The sequence below is a fragment of the Desmodus rotundus genome, chromosome 6, assembly GCF_022682495.2.
Source record: "Desmodus rotundus isolate HL8 chromosome 6, HLdesRot8A.1, whole genome shotgun sequence".
In the NCBI taxonomy this organism is placed as follows: domain Eukaryota; kingdom Metazoa; phylum Chordata; class Mammalia; order Chiroptera; family Phyllostomidae; genus Desmodus; species Desmodus rotundus.
In genome coordinates this window covers 23650627-23669404 of record NC_071392.1, presented here as the reverse complement: position 1 = coordinate 23669404, position 18778 = coordinate 23650627, and the positions used below count along the sequence as shown (strand labels likewise).

The following is an 18778-nucleotide window of genomic DNA, read 5'->3' as shown; positions in this document are numbered from 1 at the left end:
AAATTGACTGTGATCCAGGATACACAATCCCGTGAGTATAGCGAAAGCCATTGAATCGTACACTTTAAACAGGTGAATTGCGTGGTATTTAAATTATATCCAAAATGCTGTTAAGAACTGTCTCTGTGATTGGAATCCTAATATTCTGCATATAGCCAACAAAGCGGATTCATCTTACATATAATAACATGCTATGAGAGTCACTTTTTCCTCCAATTTTCAGATTGTCATTAAATAATCAAATTACTTTAGCCTTTCGATGATTCTGACAAGATGGAAAATTAGAGGAGAGTGGACTACACAGCTCTGAAACTTTCATCGTGCTCTGGGACACCGTGAGGTTCCTGGCGCAGCAGCGCTCGCCTGATCAACCAAGGTTGAAAGACCACCTCGTCCCCTCTACAGTATTTATTCTCTTGTGGAATTTTCACAGCTGAAGCCGTTCAAAGCCAGTTCTCATAAAAAAAAAAAAGCCAAGGGAACTATGGAAGTTATAGTAAATCTCGCAGCAAGAGACAGGGAGAGACATTTTTCTCGGCTGCAGTCAAAGCTTTCCTTTTGAATTATGGGATTCTATAAATCCCAATCCACGTTGATGACTCTCCCATTAGAGATGTGGAGTCACCACTGCAAACTGTCAGAAGAAGCTGTTTCATAGAATGATTGAGCCCGGTGATCTCCGCTGCATTTCTGTGATTTCACGCACCAGCTCAGGGCAGTGGATGCCTCGCTCCTGCAAGCTCCTCGCGTTCCACAGGGCCCGTTAGCTAATGAGAACTAATGAAGCACAGCGTGGAGAGAAGTGGAGGGAAATGTTGTTTTTGGCTGGCAACAGGCTGTTCACACACTTTGATTCTGATATTTCAAATATCCTCACGTAGTCATTCTAAAGCTCAAAAAAGTACCTTTCAAATATCTTTTCTGCCCCCGTATTTAAGCTTCAGACTTTCAAAGACCTGATATGATTGCCAAAGCCAAAGGCTGTAAACAAGTACCCTGTAATCTACCTTTGGTTCACTAAATATTGTATTTAGTCAACTATGGTGTTCCTTGTGAGATTTTTCAAAAAATTGGACCCTGTCTGTAAATGATGGCAAGTAACAGACCCACAGCTGGGTAAAGGAGTGGTGTTAATTCTTTAATGAGCCAAGTCCACACAGACAAGTTGGTACAACCGGCCTTCACACCATGCCTGGTCCATGTCACTCATTTATATCCTCTGTCACTGACCCCACCAGAGAAATAGCACACTGATTTAAGCCTTATTCATTTCAACATTGGTCTAATCAAAAGTATTGAGGAAAAAATAAAATATGAAATCACCCTTATATATAAAAGCCAGAAAAGGATACTACACTATTGAAGTAACTATGGTGAACTCGCATTACCTAAAGTTAGCATTTCTCATAGAATGTTTGTAACTAGAAATAAAATAGTTCATTTTCACCATTAACAATCTTCTACAATTCATAAATTCACATATGACTTTAGATTTGCAAATAGGTTCTTTTATTCTTGGTAATACTGTATCAATTCAAATAGAATTGGGCTCCTAGATGCCATGAGTCAAATAACAGTAAACCAAGTCCAGGCTCCTGATCACAGCCAATCCTGTGCAGACTTCACACTCCCTTCTCACCACCCCAGCTCATTCCCTGCCTTCTCAGCCTCAGAACTTGCTGTCCCTGTATGTGCACGCCATTTAATTTCTCCCCAACTGCTCCTCTTTGCCTAGAATTCTCCTTTTGCCCATTTTGTAAACTGTTTATTTTTCAGATTGTCTCATAAAAATCTTCCCATTCCTGTCTCCTTCTGCCAAGTAAATCAGCCCTTCTCTATTCTATGTATGTACATATGCTTCTGTTTTTACAATAAGTTCTCCAGACAAGAGAACTTGATTTCCACGTTAGGAAATTTCAGAGGGACAGGGCCACGTAATATTCCTGTCTGCTCCCCAGCACCAAGCACAGAATGGGACATGAAATAAGCACTAAGTGCCCGCAAGTTCTACTTAATTGAACATGATCGACACAAATGGATCTACACTGTCGCCTCATTCTCACAGTGACTGGAATCCCTAAAGTTATGTAATCCAGTGGTGCTAAATGAACTTTATTAGTATTTTGTATGAAAAAAATATATGCATAATTATACACACACATAAAAAATAAGAGTTAACCAGTAACATTCCACCAGGTCTGTTACCAGTCCCGCCTTAATGAAATCATGGCAACCATAAAATATTTATAAGTAATATTTTACATAAATGATGTTCATGGATTAAACGCTGGCAGGCAGATGCTCTTTGAGAAAAAGTACTTATTGGAAGTTTGTGCAGGCACTGCAATTGGAAGACACAGTTCGGGCACCAGTGTGACAAATGCAGGAGGATGGTTAGACACAAAACGATCTTAAAATAAAAGCTAAAAGTTAGTGGGAGGTCGAGCAAGGGCTTGTATAATACTATCTTTTATATGTTTCCTGATGAATGGAAGGTTGGCATAAAGTTTTCTAAAAATGTTCACATAAATTCTTGAATAATTAATATTTTACTGAAAACTAATCACAATTGCACATATTTTCAAAGTCACCATGATAAACACCAGACATAAAACACAAAGCCAGGTGAATCATGAAGTCCTGTGCAGTCACTTAGTCAGAGGTGATTGTGCAATTTGCATGTGCCTGTACGGTTTGTGTATTTATGCATCTAGGTATGCAGGCACGTAATGTGTCTGAGTATGCTGATAATGGTGCGTTAAATTCTTATTGTAACTCTATCATGAGTTCACCAATGCCACATGCATTTAGAGAGTATACAGATAAATAGGTTCCAGTGGGCATGAAACAATTAAACAACTATCTCTCCTCCAAACTGAGAAACATTTTAATTCCTTTAGAAGCTTGGGAACCACATACATTGAGGTGTGCATATAAGGCTATTTTTATATATGACATACATATATAAATATATGTATCATATACATGACATGTGTATACACATATATACACAGAGAGCCTAGAGAGAGAGACAGAGAGACAAAGGAGGGGAGGGCAGATAGAGAGGATAATGGCAGACTTCCTACACCATTTCACTGAGAGCATGACGGACCACAAAAGTCTTGCCCAGAATATTCTTAGGTGTTTCCACACAAAGGAATTTTGGAATGCGCAGTCCCACTGAAAAGTCACAGCTCCAGCATCTTGTGCATGGCAAAGATATGCACCATCACAAGTGAAAATAAAACTCCGAGGCAGAACATCTCTGCGTTTGAAAGAAAACTACACTCTGAACAACTCTGCAGACAGCAAAGCTGAGGGCTGTGCCACTGTGCTGGGGGCTCTGACAGCAGGTAGAAGGAAGAGCAATGCCAGAGGCTGAGGAGCTTGAGATGCATATGCAGCTTCAAAAGGAAGAATCGGGGGAAAGGGCAAGCAAAGGAACGTGAATAGAGGACTCATCAGCACAGACAATGGGGCAGGGTCGGGGGGTGGATCACTGTGGGAGGGGAGGCAGGATAGGGATGAGAAGTGGGGAAAAAGGCAGGTGGGACCACTGTAACTGAACAACAATTAACTTAAAGGAAAAGTCAGAAAGAAGGAGAGGAGGATGCAAGAGATGTGGGAGACAAACTCTGTCCCAGGGAGGAGGCACTTACAGCTCACACTAAGATTCCACCAAGTAAAAGATGACATATACTGAGCAGTGATGTGTGTCCGGCACCATGTGAGCGGTCTCCGCTCCAGCAGGGGCGTCCAACCTGAGGTCTGCTGGCAGCATGCGGCCCAGGATGGCTATGAATGTGGCCCAACACAAAATCATAAGTTAACTTAAAACATTATGAGATTTTTTTTGATAATGTGTCGCAATGTATTTAATGTGTGGCCCAAGACAACTCTTCTTGTTCCAGTGTGGCCCAGAGACACCAAAAGGTTGGACACCCCTGGTATAGGTTTATCTCAAATTACTTGTAAAATAACCTGGAGAGGTAGATACAGATATCATACCTGCAGCATAATTGAGGAACAAGAAATAGAGAGATAATAGATCTTACTCTTAATAAATTATAAAATGAGGTCAAGATTCACGTCTGTCTGGCTCAAAAGTTTGTCCTTGAACATCTCATTTTATTTATTACATGCATGCAAATGTGTGCAAATATATATTTATGTAACTACTTAGCAATGGCTGCTTCTTTCATTTCAGGCTATGGATTTAATTATTTGCAACTAATCTCTTTCACTGTCAAGTGGAAGTACCTGAATAGAGTGGACCCCTCTGCCACTTACGATGGCACTTTCTAATTTTAGTAGAAAAAACACAAATAATCTTTAAATAGTGCAGCTGAAACAGGCACCACTTGTGCTCTGACACCGTTCTTCAGCAGGCACAGCATAGAGCACACTCACAAACACATGTGTCTATAATGCTCAGAATGCCCCATCATTGCTGCTGCTATCATAATCCAAGGGTAACTTTCTATCCGGAACGTTAGCACAGTTAGACAGCCCTGCACTGGCCATGTACCATAAATTAAATTATTCCGACTACATCATCCATGCCTGATAGATTTGCTTGGGAAAATTAATTTTCCATTAAGCTCTCCTTATAGTTCCAGGTTAGTCACTTGGATACTATCTTGTATTTCTACCCCTATGTACACACAGAAACTATCCACTTCTGAGTCGTTGTTCTACTATTGCCATTTTGGGTGTGCTCAATACTTTGTGTCCATGGGAAGCTCTGTGGGGGCAATCGAAGTATCAGGTGGCCTTGCAACTCCGTTTCCAGGTCAGCTTACCAGGGCTTCAAGACGGTGGACCTCCACAGCTTCCTGAAGTTCAGGAGGATATTGTACTTGAACCTTACACCAGCCCATGGCTTCCTCCATGCAAGAGTAAGAAGTGGATATACAACTACATGATTTATCAACCAGACTGCAGTCTGCTAGTGATACAGCACAGGTGCCACGCACTTGAAAATCTCACAAGTTTACAAGGCTCAGTTTAACCTTTAATGCATCAGGCCATTTTCTTTCATTTCAAGGTACCATTCATCAGTCCCAAACTCTCCCAAGGTGTTCCCTTCCATGTGGAACAAACTAGACCAAGTTTGGGCCCATCTCCTTTGATTCTTTATTGTTTACTTCATTTCCATGTGTGTTTTCTCTTTATAAAATAAATGATTGTCTTTAGTGTAGGTCATATCGTCAGGGCAACAAGTGTAGCACGTGCCGCACAGTCCGGATTGAGACTTTGGACTGTCTCTAAGAGTTCTGCCTGCTCCTGCTACTCTCATCCATGCTGTGGAAAGAATGCAGGTCCCTCACCTGAGAAGGTAACATGAGTGACACGTAAACAGATGAAAAGATGATGTTCACGTCAGTAGAGAACAGCAAATTAAAACAATGATGTACAACTACACACACCTATTAAAATAGCTGGCATTGAAAACATTGACAACACCAGCGAGGGTGGGGAGCAACAGGAACTTGCATTCATTGATGGTGGGACTGTAAAATGATACCCTGACACGTTGGAAGCCAGTTTGGTGGTTCCTTACAAAACTAAACGTACTCTTACCATACAACCCAGTGATGTGCTCCTTGGTATTTACCCACTGGAGTAGGAAACCTACGTCCACACCAAAACCTTCACAGGGATGTTTACAGCAGCTTTATGCATTATTTCTAAACTTGGAAGCAATGAAGTGTCCTTCCACACGTCAGTGGATAAACTGTACTACATCCATACAATGGATTATTATTCAGGAATTAAAAGAAATGAGCTATCAAACCAGTAAAAGACATGAAGAAAACGTAAATGTTCATTATTGTGTGAATGAAGCCAATCTGAAAAAGCTGCGTAATGTATCATATCAACTACATAACATTCTCAGAAAACTTAACAATGGAGACAGGAAAGGATCCGTGATTACCACAGATTTAGGGGGAACGGGAGAGGCTGAGGGAGGAATAGGTGAAGACAGGGGCTTTTTAGGTCAGGGAAACTACTTCATGTGATACTTAATGGTGGACACATGTATTGGTGGACACATATGGGTCTATTTGTCCGAAACCATAAAATGCACATTAGAGTGAACCCTATCGTAAACTACGGACTTTCAGGATAATTTTAAAAGAATGCAGATGATTTGCCTGTTTTCTCTTTTCTCTCCTGGGTATGCTGCTCTCCTGCAATGTCTCACTTTCTCCCCAAGGTTTACCAGCCACGCATAGCCTCTCCTGAATTCACCGAAGCCACTCAGTACCTTCCATGCGGATCATCTCTCAGATGTCTCGGGGGCACAGAGTCCCCTGAACATCACCCTATTGCATGTGTCGTCTGAAGATTTGTTTCCACATAAAGGAGCACATCTGTGCTTTTTCACATCTGCCCTTATTCCTTTTCTCATGATGTAACACTGATACAATAATATGGAACCAATAAGAAAGACAAAAGAAAGATTATGATTTCACATAGTTTCTGCTATGTTTCCCCCACTCTTTGCCAATATGCTTTTTTAATTGTTGTATCACTTCCTCTAAATATTACTTTTCCTTTAGCTTGGGTGCCTGGGGATTCAATGTAACTTCCTTTGTTGTTCATCATTATGATGCATTCAAAAGTGTCAAGAGTACAGCTTTGATGAAAAAATTTAGAAAAAAATCTCTGCCTTATGACTCATGAGCACCTCTGACTCACACTCTGTGATGTTCTTGTGATAAAAAAGCTGTATTTTCCCGAATGCTTCTTTCATTAAGGACCACTCTAGTGCGCCTCTAAATTAATTCCAAGGGAGTCAGTCCTATATGTTTGCTAGACTGACAGGCTTCCATGTCCCCTTCCCAGAGAGATCCCACTGCAAACTGTCAGAGGTTGAGAGGCTTCATTTCCTCCTAAAAGAGTCCAAAGCACATCACACTTCCCCAGCATCTTTTCCAAAATGTCAGCATCTCATCCCACCAACCTCAAGCCAGTTTTTTATATAGCAATGATACCCAGGAAAAATCTGGGAGTGTGCTGCTTGATAGCGCTCTTAATATCAGTCCCAATTGGGTCTTTCATCACCTTGCAAACCAGGTGGCTTCCCTACAGCTTGCATAAGGATTGACCTGGGTTACCACAGTCCATTGAGATATTACAGCTTCAGAAAACCACCTGAACATTTGACTTTTTTGATCTCAATAATTAATAAACTTTGAGCAATAACTGTTATGTATGCTAAAAAGAGAAAGGTAGGAAAATAAGACATAAACTGAGTTCACTTAAATCATCACCTAACAAGCAAAACAAAACAATGCATAAACCACAAACAATTCTGCTGTAAAATAAGTTCATTTGGAAGGCACATGTAACAATGCTAATTGCAAGAATGTGAAATTTTAGATTTTTGAGAAATCCCGAGACACAAACAAAATGAAGTCTAAAAAAAATTCTGATAAAATAATTCACCCTGAATTTGCCACTTAAAATATTTTTATAGTCTTTGGTCCATGCTGCATACATATGTGCCAAACTAATAAAAAAAAGACAAGCCTCCAATAAAATAACTTCTTTCCAAACTTGTTTTGCTTTCCATGGTGTCCCTTAGTGGGAGAAGACAGATAAATAAATGTGTTGTCAGTACAATCCCTACAAGTTGTGTCATTTTTAGGGGATGAAAAGATAAAGAATGTGAAGAGACCTAACAGTTTCTGAACATCTAGTAAATTTAGGACATTATGCTAGATACGTGTTATTTACAACTGGTTAAAGCTCCACAAATGTCCTTTCACTTCAGAACTCCTGTCATCATTTGAAGGTAAGAAAACTAAGAGAGTTTAAGTAACTTGCCCAGTCAGGAAGAAGCAAGATTTAAACAGTGGTTTGTCTGGTCCCAAAGTCTGTGTTCATTCCATCCCACCATACTGTCTCCCTTATAATTTGCTGGAGTATCTAGCACTCTAACTGTATCAATTTGTACTTTCTAGTGCATTTACAAAAAAAACCTGATGCTTTAGAGAAAGCTAATGCACATTACTAGACTTGCTCCAGGTCATAAAATTAAGTAGCCATTGTATTATATAACCAAATAAAAGCAATAATAAAACTACCATTTACTAAAGTTCTAATATGTCTCAAGCAGTCAACTACACATTACATGTTACCATATTTAATCCTCAGACCCCTATGGAATATATATTCTTTTCTATATTAGAGATAGAAGAAAATTCAGGGAAGTGACATGATTTTGTAGGTAACATGGATACATTTTGATCCATGTTGCTCCAGAGCAATTGACATCAGTACCCACATTCTGTCCACTCTGCTCCATCCCTATCCTTCATTTAATGAGCAAACTGTGTCAGTCCAAATTAAGGCAAACTGTAAGTACAACAGAAGCGCAAAACACTTTCATTAAAATAATGCCACCCTCATGCTACTACTACCTGGAAAGACATCCCCCTCCCATTTGTTATTTAAGGAATAGGAAGATAAGGACTGATACTTTTCCATATACACTGCAAAATACTTTATATTAGTACAAGTATATGAAAGGAAAAAATAACATTTTTATTTTATATTGGAGCAGTGGATTATTTTATGCACAGTGAACAGGGTAAAAGACAATGATTGTCATTAACAGTATTATCTGGTGTTGGATGAACCTAGTGCAGAAACATTTAATGTTAGAAGTACTTTCCTTGAGAGAAACTCATTCTGTTAAATACCCTCAGAACCTGAATTACAAACAATGGCTAGTGCACAACTACTTACTGAATTTCAATGTAATTTCATTATTATAGAAATCAATTCAATTACTTCATCAAGGTCTTTTTCAAAATATCACTATGACAAAAACTGATAGAAGTCGGACGTATTCACTGTTTTCTGCCTGACTCACGTTAAGTCAATCACAGTTTGGCCCGTGCATTAAAACCCTTAATTTGGAATGCTAGGTGAATATAATTAGCCATAGTTATTATTGAAATAATTCCATATTCTAGAATATTAAAAAGCAAAATGTAACTTATTGGTAACACTAATCATTCATCTTTTGATATAAGTACTTTACCTCTGTGTGTATAAAATGTTTTCCAACTATTCACATAGAGAGTATTTGAAACCTTTCAAGTGGCTGTGCAAAACTGTTGAAATATTTAACTTTTATATTTTGATATTTTAATGTCTTATATTCTGGGTTTTCTCTGTTAAAAACAAAAACTATAGTAGAGAGACTTACATATCACCTCGTTATTGAACTGTATTGATAGTATACCTTTTCCACTATCTTTATTCAATCAAGTTTATATCTCTACCAGTCTATATAAAATGTCCTTTACCAGAGGAAGTAAAACTCATTATCCACAGATGACATGACACTGTATACAGAAAACCCTAAAGACTCCAACAAAAAACTATTAGAACTTATAAATGAATTTGGTAAAGTAGCAGAATGAATTAAAATCCAGAAATCAATGGCATTTTTATATACCAATAATGAACTATCAGAAAGAGAAATTTAGAAAATAATCCCATTTATTATTGCAACAACAAAAAATAAGGTACCTAGAAATAAATTTACAAGAATGCAAAAATCGTATATTTGAAAATTATAGAATACTAAAGAAAGAAATTACGATACAAATGAGTGAAAGCATATACCATGAATAGGAAGAATTAACATCATTAAAATGCCCATACTACCCAAAGTAATCTGTAGATTCAATGCAATTCCAATTAAAATACCAATGGCAAGTATCACAGATGTAAAACAAATATTCTAAAAATTTATATGGAGCCACAAATGACCTTGAATATCCTCAGCAATTTTGAGAAAGAAGAACAAAGTTGCAGGTAGCATGCTACCTGATATTAAACTATACTTCAAGGCCATCACAATCAAAACAGCATGGTACTGGCATAAGAACAATGGAACATATACAGATCAATGGAACATATTTGCCAATGATACATCTGATAAGGGGTTAATTTCTAAAATACATAAAGAACTTATATAACTCAATACCAAGAAAACAAACAATCCTATTTTTAAAAAAATTGGCAAAGTTTCTGAATAGACACTTCTCCAAAGAGGACATACAAATGGCCAATAGACATATCAAAAGACGCTCAAATCACTAATCATCAAAAAGATACAAATTAAAACCACATGGATATCACCTCATGCCTGTTAGAATGGCTGCCATCGATAAATCAACAAACAATTGCTGGCGAGGATGTAGAGAAAAGGGAACCCTAATGCACTGTTGGTGGAAATGCAGACTGGTGTAGCCACTGTGGAAAGCAAAATGGAATTTCCTCAAAAATTAAAAATGGAACTACCTCTGACCCAGTGATTCCACTACTGGGAATATATCCAAAGAAACCCAAAACACCAATTCAAAAGAACTTATGCGCCCCTATGTTCATAGCAGCATTATTTGCAATAGCCAATATCTGGAAACAGCCCTAGTACCATCAATGGATGAGCAGATAAAAAAGCTGTGGTGCATCATTTCCATAATGGAATACTACTCAGCAGGAAAAAAAGAGGAAATCTTATCTTTTGCAACAGCATGGATGGACCTGGAGAGTATTATACTAAGTGAAATAAGCCAGTCAGAGAAAAACAAATATCATATGATTTCATGTATATGTAGAATCTAAAACAAATTAATTTAACAAAATATAAACAGAAGCATAGATACATGGGACAGACTGACAACTGTCAGACAGGAGCAGGCTAGGAGGTCTGGGTGAAAAAGAAAGGCAATTCAATTAAGTAAAAAATATATATACATATACTACACATACACATATGAAACATTTGTGTGTATAAACATGTGTATAACATATACATGTGTATAGCATGCATATGAGGTCTCTCCAGGAGGCACCCAGCCATATAATATGAAAAATAGAGACATTTATTGAAGAAGATACAAAATAGAAGAAACCCTGTCTACATAAGACATTGATGCCTCAGTCCCCTTCAAAGTAGGCACCTTGGGACCTCACACAGTTCTCCCAATTGCCATCGGCTGCCCCCTCATATTTTCCTGAATCTCATTGACAGTCTGAAATCTCTTCCCTTTCAAAGGTGATTTTAGTTTTGGGAAAAGCCAGAAGTCTCAGGGTGCCAAATCTGGGCTGTAGGGGGACTGAGTCACTTGGGTGATTTGACGTTTTGTCTCTTCAGGAAGTGTGATGAATGAATGGTCATGTTATCATGATGAAGCTGCCAATCAGCAGTTGTCCATAATGATGGCCTTAATCATCTGAGTAGTTTCCATGGAGGAATGTCAAAACTTAATGCAAAATGTGACTCAGATTCTTTGCTGTACTTGCTCAGTCACTTTGCATGCAATGGCCACTCATGACGGGGAACAGAGTTTGTTCCCTGTGCTCTACACCTCAGCCCAAACTTCGACAGTGTGGCCCCCAGCCCCCAGCTGCTCACCTTTCACTATCACTTCTATGGTCTTGGTTTTGCTCCCCTTTGCCTCTCAGTCCCTCTCCTTACTGACCTGTTAGCCTCTTAATTTCCCTCTCGCCATTCCCAGCAAAGAATAAGTCAATACTTTGCTCAAAGATTCCAATGGTTTCCACCTGCTTATAGTTTAAGCTCTAACATCTTTACCATGGCTTGAAGGTTTTCTTACAATCTGGCCCCAACTCACCTCATTGGCATTAAATACATTCGTTTTGACCAAACATCCTGGACTTGAGCTACAGTACTTCCAAGATCTAGGAATGTTTTCATGTCTGTCATTTTTGTTTTCTCTCTTTCTTCTGCTGGAATGGACTTCTACTCCTCCCTGAGTAAAAAAATCTAGCTCCCCTTCAACATCCAGATCAACATTAGCTCCTGTTTAAAACTCTGCAGAACCCCTTTTATCAGCTACACACCCTCCCTGCTCTCACAGCATTTCATTTATGGGCATGATATGTGCCATGTTGTAATTGTTGTTACGTATAGTATTATTCAACTGCAAGTTTCTTGAGGGCAGAGATGACAATGTCCTAGGCAGCTTCTCCTACTACATGACTTCATATAAGTCACACAGTGAAGTCCTCAATAATTTCTAGTTGTGAGTTGATTTAATAACTTTTTTAAAGATTTTATTTACTCATTTTTAGAGAGAGGGGAAGAGAAGGAGAGAAGGAGAGAAACATCAATGTGTGATTGCCTCCCACATGCCCCATACTGGGGACCTGGACTGAAACACAGGCATGTGCCCTGACTGGGAATCCAACTGGCGACCCTTTGGTTTGCAGCCCATGCTCAATCCGCTGAGCTATACCAGCCAGGACAAAACTTTAATGTAATATACATTACACATTAAAATTTCATATAATGTACATTATATGGTATATTATATCACAAACTTTATGTATTATGTTCATACATACTATATGCATTTATTATATACATGTTAATATACTATGCATATATGTGTGTTTATAGTACATGTATATGCATATGTGTACACACATTTGATGCACTTTCAGGCTGACATCCTTTCAAGATGATATCCATGCCCTTGGATATCATCTTTCCTAATTAATGATTATTACAAAATAGGAAGCCAAGAACCAAAGTCAAAGGACTTTGCCAAGGTTCTACAGCTTGTTGGTGATAAACACAGTGTTAGAATTCTATCCCAGCTTCTCATCCACTGTACCTTTCACTCACTCACTTCAATGATCTCACCCATAATGTGACTCCACATAACCTGCTGTATTAAGACCAAGTCTCTCCTAATGGAATAGATATCCTGGACTTTCTCACCTCATTTTCCCTCCCAGTTCCCTCATGAGTCTTTGTTGTCATCAAATGAGAAACACTCATGATTCTGTCATCTCTATATTTCCATTTACAATGTTTCCCTCCCCTTTAAATATTCCCTAGTTCCTTCCATAAGTACTCTCAATTCCTTTATAGATATGGTAAAACTGCCTTTCCCGCTCAAAAATAATAAAGAGATCATTATTTTGCTCTCCAGTTTAATTCACCATTTTTTCCCACCAAACCAGGGATTCACCATAAAAAAAGATGTCATTATCATCCCTCTCATACTAGCTTGGTTATATGTGGACAAGCACACAACTTTAGAGTTTACAGATTACTTCTCATAACTCTCTCATTTGATTGTCATAATACTATGAATAGTCAGAGAAGGTACCACCACATTTCCATGCAGCTGAAAAAACTAGGCGTCAGAGTTAAGTGAACTGCCAGCATCCCCTTAGCTAGCAAGAGCTGGAACTGGTGCTGCAGCCAAGGTCTCCGTATCTTTGCTCACGACAGCTTCCCGCTATTTCAAACTGTTTATCGGCTTGTGTTCCCACCACGACATTTATGTTGACATATATTGGCACCTCCGTTCCTGCGCACTAAATGTTGCCTGGACTCTTTTTCTATCTGAGTAACTGCTTGGCTCTTGTTACTTTAACAGCACCAAATTCAACCTGGCAAGCACTGTTTTGTCCCACACTTACCTGAGAAGCTTCCACCAAGCATCCAAATAATACCATTTAATGGTAAATTATAGTTTGACTGAGCTTTTTAAAAGTAAACCCATGGCTTTAGCTAAATTAGAGAAGATCAACTCTTTGTTTTAAATTGAAATTAATTTGGTTGTATCTACATCCAACCATCATCTTGAAACTGCAGGTGTTAACAATAGTTAACATTAATCCAAATGTTTTTTTCTAAACACCAGTGGGTGTATATTTTGTGCAACGTTGTGAGGAGAATCATGTATGTTAGCTTTAAGTCAATTTCTGTTCAATCTCACTAAGTTGTTGGATAGATGCAACTTCTTTAAAAATTCAGGATATCAGTATAATTGCAGAGTAGACTGATCTGTCTGTGTAGCAGAGAACTACAGACAGCTGAAGTTAGCAGACTCATTCTCCTATAACTTGTTTGCAAACCCATAATGAATACATACTCTCCCTCCTTTCTCCTGCATGCTTCTTTTAATGTCTAGGCATTGCCAAGAAACTTAATTTACCCTTCGCTCTATGCAACAGGAATAATGTTTCCCACTTCACTCCGATAGACATCCCAAGTTTCGAGTCTGCGAAAGAATTCTCAGTGTCCTTTAGAGGAGAAAGGAGTCGCCGGAGAGGGAGTGGTAATTCCTCACTTGGTATTGTTTTCCTGCCTGTCACGGCTCCGCCAGGACCAGCAGTCAGCATTTTGCCGGGAGGTGCCGCGCAGCAATTAGTTGCTGCTTTTGTTGGCTGGTTCAAAACAAAGCAAAAGAATTCTCCAGGCAGAAAAAGTTTAAACCTAAACATGCTGACAATCATGCACTGAAAACACCCCGCGATTCACTCGCTTAGAACTGAGTTTCACCTGGTCGCAGTGAGCTCACTGCGGCCCCGTTTGCCTTTAACTGTCAAACTGCTCTTGTTTGGCTTGTCTCCACGTGTCCCACATATCACAAAGCTACACTTAACACATTCAGTTCCATCCCCATCTGTATCACGGCACCGAACAAATAGTTCGCCTCGAGACAGAATAAAGACCGGAGCGAAACTGCTTGCTGGCTCTTTGCTGGAAATACATTTAAGAAACTCGTAGGAGAATGAGAACCCGGAGGTTATAAACACGGCACTTCATCTCGAAAGTGCAGCGTTGGTTGTCCTTATTAACTACAGAGCTGCGCCAGAGAGCTCATTCCAGTGACTCACTAATGCCTCGTAGTTGTTATGCTTGTCTTTCCAAACAGCATCGGACGCGACCTAATTTGCTTCCTAAGAATCATACTTTTACCTTAGGATCCCAGCACACCCGAGCCCCTGAGAAGCACAGGGGTCCCCCCCGAAGCCCGGCAGTTTGGTAACGTGCCCAGCTGTGAAGGTGGGATGCCAGGGAACTCCGTCCCACTTACCAGTCTTCCACAAATAGAGGGTGGGTGCCTCGGCCTCGCCCGGAGCTGCAGCCCCGCAGGCTCCCGGGCACAGCAGCAGCAGCAGCGGCGGGAGCAGCTGCAGCAGCGGGAGCAGTTGCAGGACGCCCCGGCGCGGGCCCGCAGCTCCTGGGCTCCGCGACGCCGAGCGCCTCCCCGGCAGCCCCATGCCGCTCGCAGCTGCTCCAGGGTCCAGATCCGGAACACGGTCGGCAGGGAATTTTTCTTCGCGCTCGCAACGTCTTCCCTAGGAGCACAGAAAGCAAAGCTCTCCCTGCTATTGTTCGTTTAGGAGGAAAAGGAGTGAAAGCTCTTTTAACACTGGGGAACAATAGCGTCCGCGGTGGCCGTGGCTGCAGCCGCCACCTCCGCTGGCGGGGATGCTGCTGCGGCTGCCATTCCGCGCACAGTCGCAAGTCCTAGTGGCGAGGGAAGCAGCCGTGCGTCCGCAGGGGGCCCCAGCTGACTGAGCAGGTCCTCCAGGTCTGGGGAGCCGCGCAGCCCTGGCCGCCAGCTGGAGAGAGAGGAGGGGGCGTGAGCCCAAACGAGGGAGAGGGGGCGGGACGGGGGAGCGCGAGGGCGAGAAAGGAAACGAGCGAAAGAGACGGGGGGCACCCACAGGCAATACACCCGCCCAAGGAACTCCCGTGCACATGGTGTGATGAAATGTTTGGAAGGGTACACCAATAAAAAGAATCATCACCCGACAGGCTTCAGCATGACAAATAACAGGCATTGAAATTCCTCGTCACCCAAGGAGTCAAAGGCTAGTTCTAGTGGCACGTTGTTCTCAGTGGACGTGTACACAAAGTATCGCTGTTGATCATCGATCTTCAGTGTGGTCTTCTGAGTCACTTTGTGTGGGGAGCAGTACTTATAATCAGGTGCGAAAACACAGTAAGACAACAAAGGTGTTCACTTACTGCCGAAATGCACCTAACCACTTTTTAAAAATGTTTCAACTTAATCTATTCTCAGTAAAAATATGAGTAATACTGATCTACTCCATGAATCGAAGTACATTGTGTTTTAGTTGCTTTTAAAACAGAATTAATATGTACAATAATAAATATTCCCAATGCTATCTAGTTTTGTGGATAAAATTTTACAAAAACTAATAAGAAATTGTATCTCAGATGTGGATAAATAAAATTGCTCTCCCTTTACTTCTCTCCACCAAAAGTAGGCTGCCTTTAAATAGCCACAAACTTATGAGTAAAATTAAAGGGAAAACTGAGTTTTCATTGTTTCGATATCTCCAAATTAGTAAATTATTTACTTAAAAATCTCTGGCCATAATTTCTCTGAACTCTTCGTGTAGAAAAAGGTAATCTAAATAACCTCATGGTTTTGGGTCTTTTGTTCCTAAAACCAGTAGTAATTGGAGCAATGTGTGTGATGTCAGATCATGCTTGCTGCCCTTTCTCTTTCTTTATTTCCCCCAATTATGACCTTTTATTAATTCATTTTCTAGTAAAGCTAAAGTAATATCAAGGCATTCAGCCAATTTAAAACTCTGCAAACAGAAAGCTAAGCCAAAGAAAACTCTTCACATCCGGTCAGCAATATTTGGCCAAATGAAAATAAAATTTAAAAAGCAGGAAAACTACTTTTATGAATTTACTTCATCAGCAGAGCCAACCAAGAGTTTAAAATGAGGAAGCTACTGTTTCTGAAAGAGGAAACCTTCCTTAAAGCTCTCCTGGGACGCCTGTCGTTTTGCACATCATTCCAGACACAGCCCTTCTGCATGCATTAGATTAAGAGCAGGTTTGATCAAATAATTCCCTGATCCTGCCTGTTTAAGTATTCTGACATCAGAGGAAATTAGCAATGTTGAAGGTTGCAAATTCCTTCTTTGTTTACTTTCCACTCTGTTAGGCCTTTAAGAGGGAATTAAAAGCTCAGGGAGCCCTAGCTCTGTGAGTCTGTGATTAGGAGAGATAAGCTAGTGTGGATTACCATTTCTTCACTGGTGAAAAACAGGCAACAATCAAAAGATTATAGGTTGATAAGGGATACAAAGGAGAGCCTGATCTTAACTAATGTATGGCTCCCTGAAGGAGTTACACTAAACAAGGAGCAGTTACACCAGAGAAGCGAAGAGGGCCTGCTTGGTTGTGACCTCTGAGGGAAAACCACAGTAACACTCCCCAGTGGCAGTGCTTTCCTATCCTGTGTGTCTGTGTTTCTCAGCTACCAAAACAGCCCTAAACCTCGAAATCCTCTAACTCTGACACAGGGAGGATTTTAAACAGAAAGCACTGTTAATATTACTCCCTTCTAAGCATTCTTGGGAAGTCCCAAATCAATTCACCAAGTAAAAACTCATTAATAACAACAGAAGACAGAGAATGTAAGGAGTCAAGTTAGTACAATTGAATGTACAGGGTAATTAGTTAACCCTTTGAAAAGTCATCAGAAGCTATACTTAACAAGTTAATGTCAAAAGAAAACTTAAGATTCTAATCTTTATATTTATCCATGGTTTTATAATAAGTGCTCAACTGGGAGAAAGTTTAAACATTATAGCCACAACCTCAAGCACTGAGCCAAGGGCCACTTCTAAGTCAAAATTTGCTGCCACTTAAAATAAACAACTAGAGTGAATATTCTATGGTAGTGTTTGAAAATAGCCAACAATGGATTTCCTTCTTTTAATTACAATGTATACCAGGCTTAGGGTCACACACAAACACATCATGCACCATCAGTCACCAGTAAAGACATGTCTGGCCAAGGTTATAGAAACAAAGTCATATAAACATCTGTCTCCACCACTGCTACGTATCTGTTCTATAACAATGTCATTACTGCACTTGAGGACAAAAACGTATGGCTCCCTGAGGAGACAGAAGTCATATATATTATATATATAAATAAAACATGCTCCTTTGTGAAAACCGTAGTGTCCAGCTGGGTAAATCCTATCAATAACACTGATAGGCAGCAAAAGATGGCAAGATATAACATTCTTTGTTTTCTGGAGTATGATATAAATGACATACAAATGTTTAATGACATGATGTCAAAATTCAGTCATGAGAAGTCTTGAGGATGCAGACTAAATTGACCACCTGTACAGGCTGCCATGAAGAAAACCCTCCATCATTTTTCATAAAGAACTGTTCAAGTATTAATGAGCCAGGGCTGTAAAAGTTTTCCAAACCAACAGATGAAAAATGCAAAGCATATTTGTTAATGTTTAGAAATGAGACAATTCTGAACCTGTCACCTCTTATGTGGTGTCCTTCCATCTGTCTTTATTTGTCTATCGTTTCAAAACTCTGTAGAGTGGAGGGGGGAAAGGTGTATGCATATCCATGCATGTGTTTTCTCTTTTATTAGAACATAGCATATAAACATATTCATAACCCACAAGTCATATGGGCAATGACTTTCAGTGATTAGTGCCAACATTTAAAATAAATCATCAAAAGTTCAATTACTTGACAGAAAGGGGAACAACTTTTAACATCATCAGTTTTATGAATAAAAACAATAAATAAATGAAGAAATAGATAGTTATTCATTGATAGAGTGTTACATAGGATAGGGTGTAAGAATGTCCATTTTAAAATAAAAATTTTAAATATTTTCTCTACATAAATGCATCTTGCCTTATGTTTTGTTGGTTTTTTTTAAGGAATTCTGTTTGTGTGGCCTCTAGGTGTCATACTTGACCAAGATTTGGGGTGGACAAAATTTATTTTAGGCTTCTTTTTATTCCCCCCTTCTTGCCACACCCACCAAATTATTAAAAGATAAAACACATCACTTTTTATGTTTGTAATAAGTAGCCATAGATTTTACTTTGTCTCCTAAGCCTGACTCTAACGTTTACCTTTTATATTCCTTCTAACATCTTT

General features: G+C 39.6%; 1 protein-coding gene across 1 annotated transcript in view; it reads right to left on the bottom strand.

Annotated features, from left to right (window-relative positions):
- Positions 1 to 15538, bottom strand: part of THSD7A (thrombospondin type 1 domain containing 7A) — a 351382-nt gene extending 335844 nt beyond the window's left edge. The window contains exon 1 of the mRNA XM_053926733.1: positions 14892 to 15538. Coding sequence (XP_053782708.1) covers positions 14892 to 15078 — 187 coding nt within the window. The 5' untranslated portion in view covers positions 15079 to 15538. The remainder of the gene's footprint in view (positions 1 to 14891) is intronic.
- Positions 15539 to 18778: the final 3240 nt, after the last annotated feature.